At 43.3% G+C, this 19093-nt stretch overlaps 2 protein-coding genes across 2 annotated transcripts; both read left to right on the forward strand.

The window, feature by feature from the left end:
* The first annotated feature begins 292 nt into the window (after positions 1-292).
* Positions 293-1243, forward strand: LOC147881659 (uncharacterized). The gene has a single exon (XM_087401621.1). It carries the CDS (start codon positions 326-328, stop codon positions 1217-1219), a length of 894 nt encoding a protein of 297 aa, XP_087257747.1. The 5' UTR covers positions 293-325; the 3' UTR covers positions 1220-1243.
* A 1503-nt stretch (positions 1244-2746) lies between these two features.
* On the forward strand, positions 2747-13010 carry LOC147881660 (G-type lectin S-receptor-like serine/threonine-protein kinase SD2-5). The gene is made up of 3 exons (XM_087401622.1): positions 2747-3632; positions 3683-3778; positions 11203-13010. The coding sequence occupies exons 1-3, from the start codon at positions 2795-2797 to the stop codon at positions 12840-12842; spliced, it is 2574 nt and encodes an 857-aa protein (XP_087257748.1). The 5' UTR covers positions 2747-2794; the 3' UTR covers positions 12843-13010.
* The last annotated feature ends 6083 nt before the right edge of the window (positions 13011-19093 follow it).

The following is a 19093-nucleotide window of genomic DNA, read 5'->3' on the forward strand; positions in this document are numbered from 1 at the left end:
TAAATTAAAATTCTTCATTTGAATGTTCATGCAAAATATAACACTTATTGTTGAGTTATTACTCAACAAAAGAAACAAGTCCATTTCTTCTATTGTTTATCATTAAATTAAAGAAGTACATAAAAGGACATCAACCATATAGAAAGGAAGAGTATGATTACCAACAACATGGGTGTAAGAGTAGATTGATGAAGAAGAACATACTCATAATGATAATGACAATAACAAGCATGGAGCTGATGGTGGATCTCGCTCTTCACATTAAGCGTCAATCCTTTCCACTATCCTCATCTCTAGCCTCACATCCAAAATCTAAGTCTTGGCCATGAGTTTCTGTGCCAATTTCCTCACATGCCTGATCCTTGGCTTCCTCTCTAATGTATGGGCTACTCTACCAGCTATCGCTTGCTGTTCTTCCAATCCAACGAATGCTACACTGAATTCGACGATGCCTCTCGACGACAGTTCGATCAGTCCCCCCCAGATTGTGGACCTGCTCGAATCAATCTATGGCAACTTCAGCTTCATGCTTGCAGTGTGGCGAGATGATGCTGCCACGACTTATTGCATGGCTGGAGTTGTGGATCTAAAAGTAGAACGGGGACTGTTGTGGGCTGCTAACAATGGAAACCCTCAACGGGCGTCTAGCTGTCAAATGAAGTTGAGTGAGGACGGAGATCTTTCTCTGCAAATCCTTGGAGGGAAGAAAGTTTGGCGTACAGACACCGGAGGAATGGGCGTCCAGATGTTGTTCTTAAGCAAGTCTGGCAATTTAATTTTGCAAGATGACACAAAAGGGATTTTCTGGCAGAGTTACAATCAAAGTCCAATCTTCATGCTGCTAGAGGGCATGAAGTTTACCAGAAACACTACTCTCCTTTCTCGAGCCCTCATACCCGGTCTTCAACATTTCAATGTTCAAGGCAACTATTGCATGACGTTAACGGAAGAAGGGCGTCTAGTTCTGTATATGAATAGCACACAGTTTGTGTACTGGAGTTTTTCACCCAACACGAACAAGTCGGTAGCCGCGTATTTAGATGTCCATCAGGATGGAATAAAGTTTTACGACAAAGAAGCCACGCTCCTAGCAACGATTTCACCAACTTCATTTCCGCCAAACGGCACTAATTTCAGGATTGTTGCTGTCCTCTCTAATTATGATGAAGATGGTCTCGACAACTTGAATGTCTTTTACCACAATAGCGCCCACACCTAGGCAAACACATACAACTCATCCATACGAGCCGACCAGGATCCCCTCCACTGTGGAGATCAATTCAGTCTATGTGATCCAGCGACTAACAAGTACAGTTGTCCATAACCTACTTTTATTGTCATTCATATCATGTACATGTTCTTCAACAACCTACTTTTATTGTCATTCATATCATATGCATGTGCAGCTGTCCACAACCTACTTTTATTGTCATTCATATCATATACATGTTCTTCAACAACCTACTTTTATTGTCATTCATATCATATGCATGTTCTTCAATAAGCTACTTTTATGAGGCTATCCATGAAGATAAGAATGAAAAATAAGATGGAAATTGGTTAGTTAGGAAAAAGAACAACATTGAACACATCTGTCTTCATCTGCAATTAAAGTGGTTGAAAATGTTAGGAAAACAAAAAATGTTGAATGACATCTATCTTCATTTTTGCCATGGAAATTGGTTTGTTAGGAAAAAGAACAACATTGAACACATCTGTCTTCGTCTGCAATTCACGTAGTTGAAAATGTTAGGAAAATGAATAACATTGAATGACATGTATCTTCATTTTTGCCTTTTTTTCATTGTTTTTTTTCGTTTGCAACTCCTCTCTCTTATTCATGATTAGAAAGCAAAATTTTTGCTTCAAAGTAATCAGTATCTTCATTTAATTCATATCTTCATCCCTAATCAATCCCCATCTCTATGTATCATCATACACGCATTCTCCTTTATGAGTCAAGCATGATGTTGGCTATTACATACATTTTTTGCATTGAAGTAGGGTTGATTTAGTGTTGCAATTCCCCACCTCCTAAACACATGAAATGATGCCATGTGTCCTCTTCCACCGAAACCCATCCCTAGTTCTTTTTTGCCTGCCCTTTCGGTAGCCTTAGCCATGTTTCAAATTGGGCAAAGAAGAAATTAGGTATTTTTAGAATTTTTGGAAGTGCATTTTTTCTATTGGACAATATGTTGATACTTGGCTTAAACTCTTCATTAGCTCTAGTATGGACTTGAATGCAGGTTGTCTCTCTCTGTCTCTCTCCTTCTTTTTCTCCTGAAGTCCTTTTCTCGCTCCACCCCCTCCCCCCCCCCTCTCTCTCTCTCTCTCTCCCTCTCTCCTTTATCTCTTGCAGTCTTCCTCCACACCATCTCCAGTGGATTCTTTTTTGTTTGCTCTTTTAATCTTGGGTAGGCCTTCTGAATGATTTAATCTTGGGTAGGCCTTCTGAATGATTAAATATTTTTCACCTTATTCTTTTTTTGTTAGCACATGGTGGGATGGCAATAAGACAGAAGTATCCATGGGACCACTTGGGATCACCTTTTCCCCTTCAAGTCCTATTTCTTCCCATGTGCTAAGCCCCGTAATTATATTCTTATGTTGACATGTCACATGTGTGAATATGTCCAAAGGGGGCTTGACTAGTGTTGACGAAATGTGTAGGTGGTACAACTCGTTGTTGAAGAAAGCCACCCTTATATGAGGATCTCGCTCTTCACGTTAAGCGTCAATCCTTTCCACTATCCTCATCTCTAGCCTCACATCCAAAATCTAAGTCTTGGCCATGAGTTTCAGCGCCAGTTTCCTCACATGCCTGATCCTTGGCTTCCTCTCTAATGTATCGGCTACTCTACCGGCTATCGCTTGCTGTTCAACGAATGCTACGCTGAATTCGACGATGCCTCTCGACGACAGTTCGATCAGTCCCCCCGGGTTTGTGGACCTGCTCGAATCAATCCATGGCAACTTCAACTTCAGGCTTGCAGTGTGGCGAGATGATGCTGCCACGACTTATTGCATGGCTGGAGTTGCGGATCTGAAAGTAGAACGGGGACTGTTGTGGGCTGCTAACAACGGAAACCCTCAACGGGCGTCTAGCTGTCGAATGAAGTTGAGTGAGGACGGAGATCTTTCTCTGCAAATCCTTGGAGGGAAGACAGTTTGGCGTACAGACACCGGAGGAATGGGCGTCCAGATGTTGTTCTTAAGCGAGTATGGCAATCTAATTTTGCAAGATGACACAAAAGGGATTTTCTGGCAGAGTTACAATCAAAGTCCAATCTTCATGCTGCTAGAGGGCATGAAGTTTACCAGAAACACTACTCTCCTTTCTCGAGCCCTCGTACCCGGTCTTGCAAATTTCAATGTTCAAGGCAACTATTGCATGACGTTAACGGAAGAAGGGCGTCTAGTTCTGTATATGAATAGCACACAGTTTGTGTACTGGAGTTTTTCACCCAACACGAACAAGTCGGTAGCCGCGTATTTAGATGTCCATCAGGATGGAATAAAGTTTTACGACAAAGAAGCCACGCTCCTAGCAACGATTCCACCAACTTCATTTCCGCCAAACGGCACTGATTTCAGGACTGTTGCTGTCCTCTCTAATTATGATGAAGATGGTCCCGGCAACTTGAAGCTCTTTCACCTGTCCTCTCTAATTATGATGAAGATGGTCCCGGCAACTTGAAGCTCTTTCACCGCAGCGCCCACAACTGGACAAACACGTACAACTCGTCCATACGTGCCTGCGAGTATCCCCTCCGCTGTGGAGATCGGCTGAGGATAATCCTCATCCTGCTCACTTTGTCTTTTGTGGGAGCAGCGCTTGCATGGGTCCCTCCTTCCGTCAACGGGCCTGGAGCCTAACGGAGTTTTCCAAACGGAAGGGCATTTATCTGAGGTGAATTACGGGGAAGGTTAACCTTCCCCAACGAGGTAAGCATTTATCCCCTGCTGCACTCCATCTCCCCTGCTGCTGCTCCATCGCCCCTGCTGCTACGCTCCATCCCGCTCCATCCCTGCTGCGCTCCATCCTTGCTGCGCTCCATCACGTGGAAGACCAACTCCCTTATCCAAAGCTCCCTTATCCAACGCCCCTCCATCGCTGGCCATATTGGTGGAATACTCTGTTAACACTGGCCTTATCCATTGCTCCCACTCCCTACTCCTTCGCAACTCCAGCCTGAGGCCTCCCGTTTGAGGTGTGCTCCAAGGTTCGCTCCCACCCTCACCTGCAAAGTTTGCTGGCTGTACCCGCTCCAACGTTCGCCCTTCCTTTGCTCCAAGGATCCACAAAGCAATAGCCTCTAAGGCTCGCTGCCCCGACGTCAAGCCTCAGGCCCTCCAAGCAAGACACCTCATACTCAGTAAGCAACATTCTACTAACCCGTTTGTTTAGTCTAAGGCAAACTAATAGTCATGAATGTAATCACGCACTCTGTGAATATAATCTCACTATCTCTGGTTTTTTTTTTGTAACGCCGAAATTTTTAAAATCCCCAATCTCTTTTTCCTTTTGTTGGCCAATCTCTCCATGTTGAATGTAATAGCATGATGTGTGAATATAATTTTTGCATTAAGAACATTTTTTTTTGGTAATGTAAACCTTCATAACCAATCACACACCCATGTGAATTTGGTGTGGAGGTGTGTAGGAGCTTATCTTAGCCACCAAGAACGTCACAAACCATGGCCGGTAAAAATTTCAAGCGCGGAGTGGAGGATGAAGGGCACTATTGGTTTGTTTGCTTGGTCAAAAAATGCCCGCTTCAACGCAAGAAGTTCACAACTCTAAGGACATTTAACAACCACAGGCGAATTATACACAACATGTCTCCTATTCCACACTTGAAGCGCGGTCCGAAGATAAAGCGAGTATGCAAAGATAAGAAAAGTGAGGATGCATCATGTGCTTCTCGCCACCTACAACGATCGATAAAGCGCTCGTTCTCGGTCGAAGAGAGGTATGCCAATTGTAGGGCTCAGGCAAAATACAGGGCAAAGCTTAGTGCCAAAAAATTATGGAAAACCTTGCCTTGCAAAGAAGGGATAGATGAAGCACAGTGGATTGAGGAGCATGTTCAAGGTTTCATGGCTACCTGGGACGCTCCAGCTCGTAAGGAGAAGCGTTTGTCCCGAACTTCCGAGAAGGTTCTCGGAAAGAAGCAAGCCCGTCAAGCCTCCATGGCTACATCCCTCGTCCCTGAGTCAAAGTGTGATAATCCTTTTGTTGATGATTCCTCGGAGGAGGACTAAGGACCTATTTGCATCTTGTGCTTTGTATTCAAAATGCAACTATTGTAATCTCTATTTGGAAATGACATTGTAAGCCTTATTTATTGTGAGTCATAATACAAGGAGGACTAAGGACCTATTTGCATCTTGTGCTTTGTATTCAAAATGCAACTATTGTAATCTCTATTTGGAAATGACATTGTAAGCCTTATTTATCCATGTTAATCTTTTCATTCATATTAGTCTCCACTCTTTATTATGTTTCCTCCAAGTTTAATATTGCTATGTAATCTCAATGAGTTTAAAGCTAAGAGAGAGAGAGAGAGAGAGAGAGAGTTTCTACCTACATGATCATATGACTTTGTGCATTATGAAGGATCCACCCATTTTTAAAGCAAATTAGAAGGCTAGAGACACAATTACAACATTTGTATACAGTCATCTCAAAATATGCAAAAAATAATCCATAATTGATGACATGTTCCTAGGTAGACATTCAATTCAATGTTTCAAGATTAACAATAACATCAATGATTAGGTTGTCTTGATGTAGCTTGCTTGTCTAGTTTTTTTTGCATCGTTACAGGAGCCTTCTTCTTGGGCCTTTGGAAAGGCTTTGCACTCTCATGTGGTGTTCTTCGCCTAGCAAGACTTCGTTCCACAAATGGCTTCTTTCGAACAATGCTGTTATCATAACCATCTTCCACAACCTGAAACTGAAGTACACAATCTGTCGCCTCGCTAGCATCTTTTACATCACAAAATTTATGCTTCATTCGCCTCATTAGGGACGCTAGATGTTGAAGTAGTCTCATGTCATCACCTGCATGAGGAAAATTTCAAAATTAGAGGCTCACCGTTTTCTTAAAAAACAAATAGAGACTCTCCAAATTTTTACGGCAACACTGACATACAAATGAACTTCGATTGCCTACTCACCTATACTCTCCATTTCCCAAGCGGATCGTTCCGTTTTGCAAGAAGCATAGGAAGTGCTCTGGAATATTTTGCCTAATATGAGATTCAATCCAGTGACTGTTCTCACTTCCATACAATACAAAACATGCTACTTGAATCTTTCCTAAAAGCAGCCATAGGAGCAAATGTCCCAAATTTTGGGGTGGCCTAATACGAAAGTCACATTCAAACCAAAAAGCCCATCTGGTATGAGGATCACTTGGCATGTATGTCAATGGGAAACCATACATCCATGGCACTTTTTCATCTGCCTTGTCAAATATTATTTTTCGCACGTGCCTGGGAATGCTTAGAGCCATGCCATCAATGAAATCTTGCAAATTCGTCTCTAACTCTGCCAAAATAGGGTTGCCTTAGCCACACGTTGTATACAAGAGGTAAGCCTATTCCATGAGATAGACACACAATGATTTATTACAAGCTTCTCTTGGACATTATACCTGGACTTTCGGGATCCCCTGGCATGGCAATGCGCAATCTTCTTTGTGGTGCCAGCATAGGAATCTTGACATGACCATGTCCCATATGTCCTATGCCATTTTGAGCAAAGCAGAGGAATCTGTCGGGTATGTGTGGTCTCACTTGCTGCTCTATCCATGGTCCCTCACCATTTGTTTCCAAACAAAAACAAATTACTTGTATTTTGCCTAGAACTATCCACATAAGCAAAGGTCCCATATTTTGGATGGGATAAAATTGAAACTTCTTTTCCAAGATGTAAACCCACCTCGTATACAAAGATGTGGGCATGTAGTATAATGGAAGACCACACTCCCAATTTGATTGGGCTTGCACAAGCCCATATATTTTTGTTTTGATGCTAGAGGGTAACTTTCCCATGTAGTGCTTGAAGATAGAAATTTCAATAGGGTCGATTGCTATGTGTTCCTCAGCTTCCCCTTCTGAAGTCGATTCCATATCTGCTACAAGTACATAAAAGCAACCAAGTAAACACATTTGCATGTATTTTTCTACACATTGCCACACCTTGGCTCTGACCCTACCAAAGAATACCTAGTGCATGAACCGGAAAATTATGCAATCACCTCTAAGTCCATCGGGACTTAATGCCATATCAATGTCATGTGACTCCTTTGATGACATGGTAGGAAAATATTTTGTCTTTTCCTTGAAGGTGGAAATCCAAGCACAGGCTTTTGCTATATCTAATCTTGGTGCCCCCTTGAAGACCATGTCTGCTACAAGTATGCACAAATTCATTAAAAGAATGTTCTTTGGTCTCACCCTTCCCTATGAATGAAAACTCCTTTGAGCAATGACACACATGCATGCAGTGGAAGAAAAAATCACCTGCGATCTCGACTGCTTCATCCAAGTCTGACATAATTGACTTCAATAACATTTCTCGATTGTGTGGGTCCTGGTACGAAGTATCTGCATGAAATTCTAGCCAATCACATGTGTGGGCATGAAGTGTAGGTGTTGGACCAAGCGTACATCTCATTGCAAAATAAAATGACATAATTTCATGAGTTTATTATGTGTACCTTTACCTGAACGTTCATGTGGATGTAGTGTCGAGTCATGTACATGCACTCTTGTTGTTGGAGCATGTGATGAAGAGGAAGCACCAATCTTGTCCTGGTACAAGTTGTGGCACTTGCGAACGATCGTGTGCACCTCTAAGCCCTGAAGAAGCATAACTTTGATTTGATGCTTGCACACATTCCCTTTCTTGGACCAGTTACAATTGCAGCAGGCCCATTCAGAGATGGCATTGTACACGGTGTAATAATGTTCGCGTTTGCTTTCACTCAGAACTGATGCAGTGCGTCCATCCCTTGAAAATGTAACAGATGCATCGCTAATATTGAGGGCTCTTGTGACAGAATGCTCTATTAGCCGTTCGATGTTAAAGTTATGCTTAAAGCCCTTCTCTTTAAGAACATCCATATACCAGTAGTAGGGTAAGCAGGCTGATGTAAGCTTATGTACCAGCCAATCTAGACGTCGCCCATATATTTTTTTCTTCTCACATAAAAAGCGAGACTTCAGAGTTGCGTGGTATGACTCGATTGCCCCGTTCGTGTCTTGATTTGCATGTGGGAGAGTACGTGCTGCTCGAACCCACATAGCTGTAGCACAACTAAGCAAGAGAGAGGTTACGCACGATTTGTAGACCCAATAGACAAGTCAGCATATAGAGAAGTAACACCACCTTGAGTATGGATATGTCCGAACTTACGTAAGCGATGGGCCCATCGATCTTGAAAATACTCTAGGAACTTCGATTCCTCGACAAAGTCTTCTATGAATTGGTCAATCTCCATCTCAACCTCAACCATCAATTGCTTGTCAGACCATGATTTATCACGTCCCATATGCATGATTAATCCCAACCTCTTAAAAATCTCGGCACGTTTGGGCCAATCGTTGACCTTTTTAATGACATGCTTTAACCAGCACCGTCGAACATGCCAAAGGCATAAATATATAGGTACATTGAAGACACGTCTACATGCATTCAAAAAAAGAGTAAGTAAGCTATTAGGAGGTCTTAAATTAGCAGAGACTGAGAACACACAAATGACAATATGCATTATCCAATAAGTATGTGTACCTCAAAGCTTGGATTTCTGCAGCTGCATCATCTACCATAAAGGCATTGATATCCCACGACTTGTTGAAGTCAAGGACACGATTGCGTAACACTCTCAACCAATATTCGGCCACATCCGTAGTGGAACTCGAGGTGATCACCCAAGCAACCGGAACTCCATTACGATGTGGATCAAAAACCAACATAGTGTACAATTGAAACTACAAGGTAGCCAAAGTGTAGCTATCATTATATTACTAGAACATGAAAGAAATATAGGATGAGAATGAGAATGAAAAATGCAGTTATAATAAGGTGTAGAGAAATATAAACTCTTACCTTATACACATTTGTTCCAAATGTTGAGTCTAATGCAACCAAGTTATCATTTCCAAACTCACTCATCTTCTGTAGTTGCCAAGGCGTTTGGATACCAAGGATGAAGTCATGGTGATTGTCTTGTTCTTGATATACGAAGACATGGTCTCTATTCTCAATCATCCACATTCGTATGCTTTGGGCATCATTGGAGTGTAGTTCATACGTACTCGAAGCTAAACGCTTTGCAATATTAAGTACATCCCTAATGGAAACAAAATCGTCTCTTTGATAAACACAATCCGGGCTTAACTGTTGCCTCTGATGCACCATTGCAATGTGCTTGTCCAAAACTTGTGAGGGAGTGAACCCCTTACACAACATATTGAATATCCATTGTTTCCTGTCTAAGGATAGCCATGGGGCAAAAGCAAGGTTGGGATCACTTATAATATCCATAGAATTTCCATGGCAAATAGTGTCATCCAAGTTAGTGTGATGCATGTGAATGTATGAAATGCATGCTACGTCAACCCAATGATACAACTGCTTTACCACAAAATGGCATTGGCAGCCTACTGCATTCCGCCCATGCATTGCATGAGGCCTAGATCCTTTTCCTAACTTTGGAACTTTGTTGGGATCCACAGGGAGTAGTAGAGCATTTTTGGCATCCAAGGGACCGAAGGAGCACCAATACCTACACCACACCCATATTGCAATGAGGGAGGACCTATTAACAACAAAGGATCGAACTCAACATAAATTTGGCATCCAAGGGACCGAAGGAGCACCAATACCTACACCACACCCATATTGCAATGAGGGAGGACCTATTAACAACAAAGGATCGAACTCAACATAAATTGATAAGAGCTTACGTTTTTTTAAGTAACCAAGAATTGTCTTTTGACTTTTTGAGGCACCCATCCTTTTTATGTTCTGTCTTTTGGATGCGAAAGCTTGTAGGGAACATCGAGTTTTGGCTCTCTCCCTCAATGAAGTCGTCAACACGATCCATGTTGATGTATGCTATGCGACAGACCTTGTATCGAGATCCAAGGTCTTCAACAAGATCCCAATGCAGGTTGCTTGCATTAAATAACCCAATGGGAGGTGTCTGCAATTTGCTGATATGGTATCCAGAATAAGTTTGTTTCAAGCAAATTGCTTTTTTCTCAATGTCTTGAAGCCTGTCATCGAAGAAGTTTAGAAATAGGTAAAAAGGATTTAAAAAAAACACAACCACCATGATTGAATAGAAAGGCACAACGTACGCAGTCACTGGGAGGGAAGCCATGGGGTCGACGGTGGATGGTAATCTTCACAGAGATGCTTTTGTAATTCTTGCAGATGCCCACGTGTTGGCCTCCCGAACCTATAGAACAAGCGAGGGCCAAGAAGACGTAAATAACTATGAGGAAGAAGGAGATCCAAAGGGGGGATTAATGGAGGGAGTAACGTTTGGGGAGTAAGGGGACACATGTAGTATTGGTGGAAGGGGACACATGGAGTATCGGTGGAAGGACAGATGGAATATTGGTGGAAGGGGACACATGGAAGGGGACACGCGTCGACTTTGTGGCTGGAGCAATCGACCCATGAAAGCGCTGCAGGTGAAGGTGGGAGCAAACCTTGGAGCACACCTCGAACGGGAGGCCTCAGGCTGGAGTTGCGAAGGAGTAGGGAGTGGGAGCAATGGATAAGGCCAGTGTTAACAGAGTATTCCACCAATATGGCCAGCGATGGAGGGGCGTTGGATAAGGGAGCTTTGGATAAGGGAGTTGGTCTTCCACGTGATGGAGCGCAGCAAGGATGGAGCGCAGCAGGGATGGAGCGGGATGGAGCGTAGCAGCAGGGGCGATGGAGCAGCAGCAGGGGCGATGGAGCAGCAGCAGGGGAGATGGAGTGCAGCAGGGGATAAATGCTTACCTCGTTGGGGAAGGTTAACCTTCCCCGTAATTCACCTCAGATAAATGCCCTTCCGTTTGGAAAACTCCGTTAGGCTCCAGGCCCGTTGACGGAAGGAGGGACCCATGCAAGCGCTGCTCCCACAAAAGACAAAGTGAGCAGGATGAGGATTATCCTCAGCCGTGGAGGTGGAGATCAATTCAGTCTATGTGATCCAGCGACTAACGAGTGCAGCTGTCCACAAGGTTACGGTTGTAATACAAGCTTCGATTGCACAAGGAAGGAAGCGAGCGGATACGATTTCGTTTCAGTAAATGTCTCCTTTCATCCTCAGCTCCATGCGTTTTCAGTCTTGTCTCCACAGGACTGCAAGATTTTGTGTGCGCAAAACTGCACGTGCAGAGCGGCTCTTTATGATTCTTATGGTCATTCGTGCTCCCTCTTCTCGATACTCCAGACGGTGCTGAAAGGGGAGAACGGAAACCAGATTCTTTTCCTGAAAGTTGTGAAGGAGAGAACCTCCATCATACGGATCGTCATAGTAACAGTTGGTGGATTTGCATCGTTCGTGGTATGTCTCAGCTTAATAGTATATTGTTTGTGTTATAAGCGGAGGAGATTAAGTCAGGCCAAAGCGAGAGCTGACGAGCTCTGTTTACATGCACTCCCTCGACTTCCTCCAAGATTTTCTTATCGAGATCTCCAATCTGCCACCAAGGAATTCTCATCTAAGCTCGGTTCTGGAGGCTTTGGGTCCGTGTACGAAGGTGTTCTTCCTTCTGGTATCAAAGTGGCTGTCAAGAAGTTGGATGGAGGAAGCGGAAGCAGCTGGGATCAGTTTCGGGCTGAAGTGGCAACGATCGGCAGCGTGTCTCATGTAAATTTGGTGACCTTGAAGGGTTTCTGCACAGAGGGAGATGTGGGGTTGCTAGTGTATGAGCACATGAGTAATGGGTCGCTGGATAAATGGCTGTTTGAGAAAGAAGGCAACGGGGAGGAATTAAGCCGGAGGGTGCTGGATTGGGAAGCGAGGTGCAGGATTGCGTTGGATACGGCGAGGGGGTTGGCATACTTGCATGCAGAGAGTGCGGAGAGGATAGTGCACTGCGATGTGAAGCCAGAGAACATCCTACTGGACGACGAGTTACGTGCCAAGGTTGCAGATTTCGGGCTGGCAAAGCTGATGGGCCGTAGGGATACGAGCTTCCAGGTGACGACGCTGAAGGGAACGCGAGGGTACGTGGCACCGGAGTGGCTACAGAATGCAACAATCACGGCCAAGAGCGATGTGTATAGCTTGGGAGTGGTGCTCCTGGAGCTCGTGAGCGGAAGGCGGTGTCTGAAAGACCAGAGGGACTATTTGCCAATGCGGGCAATGCGCGTCGCAGCAGGCATCAAGACAGGGCTGCATGAACATGACGATGCGGAGGAGGACGACGGGGAGGACAATGGTCTGTGGGAATTGCTTGACAATCGCTTGCGGGGTGGCGTGCCTCTCGCCAAACTGGAGCACTTTGTACAAATAGCCCTTCAGTGTGTCCTGTGGGAGCCCAGTTCACGACCATCCATGGCCACCGTCGTTCAAATGCTCGAGAACCTCATCAACACCCCTTCCCAGCTGCCCGCTCCCACCTTCCCACCCTCTCCCTCTCCTCACTCCTTCGTCCCTCACTCCCCCTCCCTCTCCAACTCCACCTCCATTTCTCTTTCTACATCTACTGCCGCCTCCACCTTCCACTTCTCCATGCCTTCCAGTCGTGACACTCAGAGTGATACGGATGGCTCCCCTCTTCTTGCCTGTTATGCACCATTATCTTGTCAAAATTAAGCGAGGGCTGGCTCCCCTCTACTTGCCTGTTATGCACCATAATCTTGTTGAATTTTTTAGCTACTTTGACCATTTAAGATCTTCAGTCTTGTATAAATATTAAGGTCTCATGTAAATGTATATTTGTAGGTCGTTGTGTTCTTCTTTCTCTCACACGTGCTATCATTACGGTAGGCACCCTAGAGGGAAGTTTTGGTTTTAAGAGCTCTCCTTGAGCCACGTCTTCTATCCTAACCCCTTGATCTTAAATTGATATCAAGGGCTACAAAAACTCCTCCAAATTTGAGTTTTCCAAATTTGAGTTTGCTTTTTGTCGATTCTTGCTTTACAATTCAACAATCTATGCACACTATGCTTTTCGTCAATCTGATTAATATGATTAAAGTGATTAAATCCTCCACCCTCCAAACGTTCCCTATTCCATAACCAAATACTGCTAGGCTGGCTCTCTTGCCTCATCGAAGGGAGGGAGCTTTCTCAATTGGACGTTGGACTATGCTCAAGAATAGTGCTAGCTCTAGTGGCCTTCCGTTGGGCTCTTGCCATGCCTATGACATGTAACAAGAGAAAAACAGAGCTAGCTCGGCGTTTTTCTATTGCAATCTACTCCAGTTTTCATGTGAGGAATCAAGGACCCAAGAGCCTACTGGTGTTTGGGCATATGAAGCTCTGCACGGGTATCAACTTTGGAAACAACAAATCTCCTACTGTTGAAAGGTGTTGTTGTGATGGACTAAGGGTGTGGAACAGGTATATTAAGGTGTAAAATGTTTGGCAAGAACATGCATATGAAATGAATGACAACAAAAGTAGCTTGTTGAGGAACATGCATATGATATGAATGACAATAAAAGTAGCTAGGTTGTGGACAGCTGCACTTGTTAGTCGCTAGATCACATAGACTGAATTGATCTCCACAACGGAGGGGATCCTCGCAGGCACCTATGGATAAGTTGTACGTATTTGTCTAGGTGTGGGCGCTATTGTGGTGAAAGACATTCAAGTTGCCAGGACCATCTTCATCATAATTAGAGAGGACAGCAATAGTCCTAAAATCAGTGCCGTTTGGCGGAAGTGAAGTTTGTGGAATCGTTGCTAGGAGCATGGCTTCTTAATGAGGCTAGAGATGAGGGGCAAAATGATAGTGGAAAGGTTTGAAGCTTAATGTGAAGAGTGATATCGTAATACAACTAAGCCCCATATAAGGGTGGCTTTCTTCAACAACGATTTGTGACCACCTACACATTTCGTCAATGGAGAGCCCCCTCACGCTCGTGAGCACTAGTCAAGCCCCCTTTGGAAATGTTCACACATGTCGGCATAAGGATAACAACGATACAGATGGGTTGGAGATGAGGAAAATAATAAAAAGCAAGGCCCGCCAATTGGTTTTGAAAAAAATATGGTAGAGAGATCTGGAATAATAGAAGAAGGAAGGAGCAAAGGAAGAAAGCTATGACTAAATCAATGGAACAAGAAGAGGATAACTAGTTTGACAAAAAAATAACCAAAAAAGAAGAGAATAACGAGTTCGGTAAAAAAAAGTTAGGAAACACAATGACAATGAACATGTTATCTCCTAGGCATGTTCAATTTATCATAGCTTCTCTAGCATTTTAAACCAAGCTAATCGCTATCTTCTATTTCCATATTATTTGGTCATGGGCGTGTTCATCTACAATTTCTTCCTTGTCTTATTCATGAGAACTCTTTATTCAAACTTGCCATCTTCTTCCCCATCTCTGACCCATCTCCATCAACTCCATGTTTGTTATTGTCACTATCATTATGAGTATGTTCTTCTTCATCAATCTACTCTTACACCCATGTTGTTGGTAATCATACTCTTCCTTTCTATATGGTTGATGTCCTTTTATGTACTTCTTTCACAACAAGACAAAGCACCCACAGACGTGCACATAGACGCGTTTCCTTAACTTAAAAAAAACTTACGAGTGTGTCTATTTGCACGTCTATAGGCACATCTATATAACAGACAAACGCACCTATAGACACGCTTTTAGACGCTCTGTAGAAATTTTAAAAAAATAGAAAGATGCATACATAGATGCACTTATAGACGCTCTACAGAATTCTTTTTTTTAATAAAAGCAAAATTTTGTGTGGTTGAACAGAATCTTGTGTATGTTGTGTATGCTATGTGGTTACAAGAATCCCATTTCCACATTGTGCAATTCAATTCTTACAGCCAACCACATTTTAATTAGCACAATTCCAAGCACGTCTATAGCCAATGATTACAATTCCGAATAAAATATTACAACTCCAAAACGTTTAGTTCACAAGGCATTCATTGAAAGCCAAAAAAATAATAGGAGTGTATATTAATTCATAGCCCAAAAAGTGCTTGTATGTACATATAGCACGAAGCCTAGCCACGTCTTGTGGCTTCAAGTACAAAAAATAAGAGGAGTGTAAATACAAGAGAGGCACAAAGCCAAGCCAATAGCTTCAAGTACAAAAAAGAGTAGCTAGGACTACTTCTACAACTAAGTTCTAAGCATCCTCGCTCCCTTCTTTGCTCCCTTCTTCGCTTCCTTCTTCCTCATCTTCTTCCTCGTAATCAACCGTAGGGCCTTGTAAATGAGGGACAACATGTATCAATATATGAAAAATCAAATCTTTATTTACAATATTGACATTATTTAATTACTTTTAAAAACCTGGGGGGCGCTCTAGTAGCCCGGATATACTGCTTCTCAGTAATTAACCCATCATCATAGAAGTGCCTCCATGTATCTCCTCTACGATGGTGGCGGTGGTAGGTTGTCTCAACAGGAGTAGGGTACCTACCCACGATATCACTTGAGCTACAAGATGATACAATTTGCGAAGGGGTTAGTACAAAGAAACAACCTCCTAATAAACCACATAAACACAATATAATTTGAGATCGATACTTACAAATAGGGCCTCCCATGATTCAACACCCCCTGCTCCAAAATGCACGTTTCCATATTGTTCCATTTGGATCCTTCGTGCCTCCACGTGTTGCAAACTAGGGTGCGCCTTCGCTTCCTTCATTGCTTTCTTCCACTCATGCTTGTGAGCAGTGTGGGGCTGGCCCCTTGGTGGTTGACCTCCCTCTCTCCTAGCAATCTCGACTAGTGCCTACCTCTTAAAGCGAAGATCTTTTATTGGCAAGTATCATAACAATCTTTGACTTGGCCCATTTATCTGTGAACTGAACATTGGGGGGATTGGGATGCCTAGAGTGAACAGCAGCAAGGGTCTCATCAACCAAATTTTCTAGCTGGCCTTTGTAGTGAATAAAGCAATCTCTGTAGTTGTTAACAATTACAGAGCGCATGAAGGCCATGATGTCCTTCCCCCGTGCATCCATCAAGATGCCTCCTGTCTGAGTGATGTCATAAAAGATCGTACCATCACCCTCTGGCATGTTTGCATCATCTGAATCATCCCCGCCCCCACCATTACCCCCCCCAAAGCACTGTGCCATGCATCCCCCACCGCTCTCCTTGCTACTATGCCTGTTGCCCTATCGTGTCGAGCGAGTACGCTAACCACTTGTAGTTGGAGAAGCGACTCTCGACTACACGAGAGTATGCTGACCACTCGTAGCTGGAGAAGTGACTCTTGACAGCACAGGATTACACAGGTGGCTCTGTGAGGCAGAAGGGCCTCCTAATCGTAGGGGGGGAGAAGGGGCTCGGCTCTGTAGCTAACTGGGCTATCTTGACTCCACTGGGGTAATCTCATCTGATGTGGGGTTGGGGTGGTTTGGAGTCTGTACTACCGACTCTTGGGGGGTGTTTGGAGTACCCGTCATGTATGTGTATAACTCCCCAGGAGTGGGAGGGTGCTCCAAAATGTTATATAACTCCCAAAAGATGGCATCCCGAAGATCAGGTGAGGCTGAAGAGCTTCATGGCCACATGATGAACTGAAGAAAATAAAAGAAGAAGATTACCATTGAGCATGCCCTCTTTCCATCATGCATGCCCTCGTCACGAGATGCAAAAGAAAAAATAGAGTGACAGCCTGACATTGAGCAAGCATTTACAGACTCCTGCATTCTTTGAATTAGAGTGACAGAAGTCTGTATCTGCTTGCTCAATGTCAGGCTATTGAAGCTTCACGTGGGGAAAAAGAGAGAAGGAAAGAGAGGAGAAAAGAGAGGAAAAGACAGGAGAAAAAGAGAGAAAAAGAGAGGACAAAAAGGAGAAAAAAGAGAAAAAGAGAGGAGATAAGAGAGAAAAAGAGACAAAGTGAAAAGAGAAAAAGTGAGGATAAAAGAGAGAAAAAGAGAGAAGGAAAGAGAGGAGAAAAGAGAGGAAAATAGAGGAAAGGAGAGGAGAAAAAAGAGAGAAAGAGAGAGGAGATAAGAGAGAAAAAGGCAGGAGAAAAGAGACGAAAAGAGAGGATAAAAGAGAGAAGGAAAAAGAGAGAAAAAGTGAGGATAAAAGAGAGAAAAAGAGAAGGAAAGAGAGGAGAAAAGAGAGGAGAAAAAAGAGAGAAAAAGAGAGGAGAAAAAGGAGAAAAGAGAGGAGAAAAAAGAGAGAAAAAGAGAGGAGATAAGAGAGAAAAAGAGAGAGAGTGAAAAGAGAAAAGTGAGGATAAAAGAGAGAAAAAGAGAGAAGGAAAGAGAGGAGAAAAGAGAGGAGAAAAAAGAGAGAAAAAGAGAGGAGATAAGAGAGAAAAAGAGAGAAGAAAAGAGACAAAAAGAGAGAAGGAAAGAGAGGATAAAAGAGAGAAGGAAAAAGAGAGAAAAAGTAAGGATAAAAGAGAGAAGGAAAGAGATGAGAAAAGAGAGGAAAAGAGAGGAAAAGAGAGGAGATAAGAGAGAAAAAGAGAGGAGAAAAGAGAAGGAAAGAGAGGAGAAAAGAGAGAAAAAGAGAATGGAATCCCTTAATTTCTCATTCATGCAATCCCTTTCTTCATTCATACAATCCCTTTCCATCACTTATTTCCATCATTTATGCAATCCCTTTCTTGGAAGGGGAAGGGGAAGAGAAAAGGAAGGAGAAGGGGAAGGGGAAAGGGAAGAACACACAAGAAAAACTATCGTAGCGCATCTATAGACACGTCTAACAGTGCGACTATCTGTTTTTCCAAAAATTAGATGCACTGTTTGATGCATCTATAGACACGCTCCGACAGACACCTTTTTGAAAGAAACTGAAAAGGACATGCACCCGACCCCAAAAAGAACAACACTAGTACCAAAAACATCCCTTCCCTGCATACAACAAAGGACGAATCCAAAGAGAGCAACTTCCAAAGAAGACCAACTGCCAAGAGACTTACCTTGGATAGAGGTATGGAACCTTCTTGTCGTTCTTCAAAGCCGCTTCTCTTCCTTGTTCACCCTCTTCTCTTGTATGCTTGGGGATGACTGTGTAAGCCTAGAGATGAGTGTGGGTGCTTAGAGATAAGTGTGGATGCCTGCAGCTGTGTCTGTTAATAGGAAAGCAAGCCGCGCGATGCTAAAAGTATGTGAAGGAAAGCAAGAGCGCTAAAAGTAGGTTTGAAAATCGGCTCCCAGTCTGCGCGTCTAAACATGCATCTAAAAGCGTATCTAAATGCGCATCTATTAGTGTAGCTATACTATGTTTTAGATGCACCTATAGACGCATTCCATAGTGTAGATCTGGTGTTAGACGCACTTTTAGATGCTACACAGTGTTTTGACATTTACAACTCATGCAAGAACACATTTTTTGGGTTGTTTATCTGTAGGATGTATTCATCTTCAACAAGTAGCTCCAGTGAGGATGAATCCCTCTGTATCCACCATCGCAAAATGTGGTTGGAGCAAAAAATCAAATGTATGTGTGATCGATGTCGAGGAAACATGTATCGTGCATCCAAAATTACACTCAATCACGTCTCAAAGTATGGAGAATGGGATGCGATCGTAAATATGGTAAGTGTTAAAGAGTTAAGGTTGATTGAGATACCTATGGGTGTTCATGTGTTTGATATATGATCCTTTTTTAATTTGATACAGGATGCAGTGCCACACCCGCATATATTGCCCTATGCTCGTCATGAGGAGGCAAAGCGTCGGCGATATGAGGTGGGATCTTCAGGAGGGACCATTATGGATGGATGCATGGAGTGAGTGATGGTGATAGTAGCCCTCTGCCATTACCTCATGAGGCCGTGGAGGAGGAGGTGTTTGATGATATGGTGCAGAATTTATATGTCCATCAATCCTCAAGTAAGGATGATAGCATTGATCAAGACTCTTTTTACTGCAGCATCAA

Source organism: Dipteris shenzhenensis, chromosome 30, assembly GCF_047967505.1.
Source record: "Dipteris shenzhenensis isolate YYH24624 ecotype China chromosome 30, Dip_SZ_1.0, whole genome shotgun sequence".
Classification (NCBI taxonomy): domain Eukaryota; kingdom Viridiplantae; phylum Streptophyta; class Polypodiopsida; order Gleicheniales; family Dipteridaceae; genus Dipteris; species Dipteris shenzhenensis.

What these genes read in the sequence shown, in the direction of transcription:
- LOC147881659 (XM_087401621.1), top strand. Translation starts at nt 326, where the DNA reads ATGAGTTTCTGTGCCAATTTCCTCACATGCCTGATCCTTGGCTTCCTC.
- LOC147881660 (XM_087401622.1), top strand. Translation starts at nt 2,795, where the DNA reads ATGAGTTTCAGCGCCAGTTTCCTCACATGCCTGATCCTTGGCTTCCTC. An exon ending in CTCTAATTATGATGAAGATG is followed by an intron (nt 3,633 to 3,682) that starts GTCCCGGCAACT and finishes ATTATGATGAAG; the next exon opens with ATGGTCCCGGCAACTTGAAG. An exon ending in CTGCGAGTATCCCCTCCGCT is followed by an intron (nt 3,779 to 11,202) that starts GTGGAGATCGGC and finishes TCAGCCGTGGAG; the next exon opens with GTGGAGATCAATTCAGTCTA.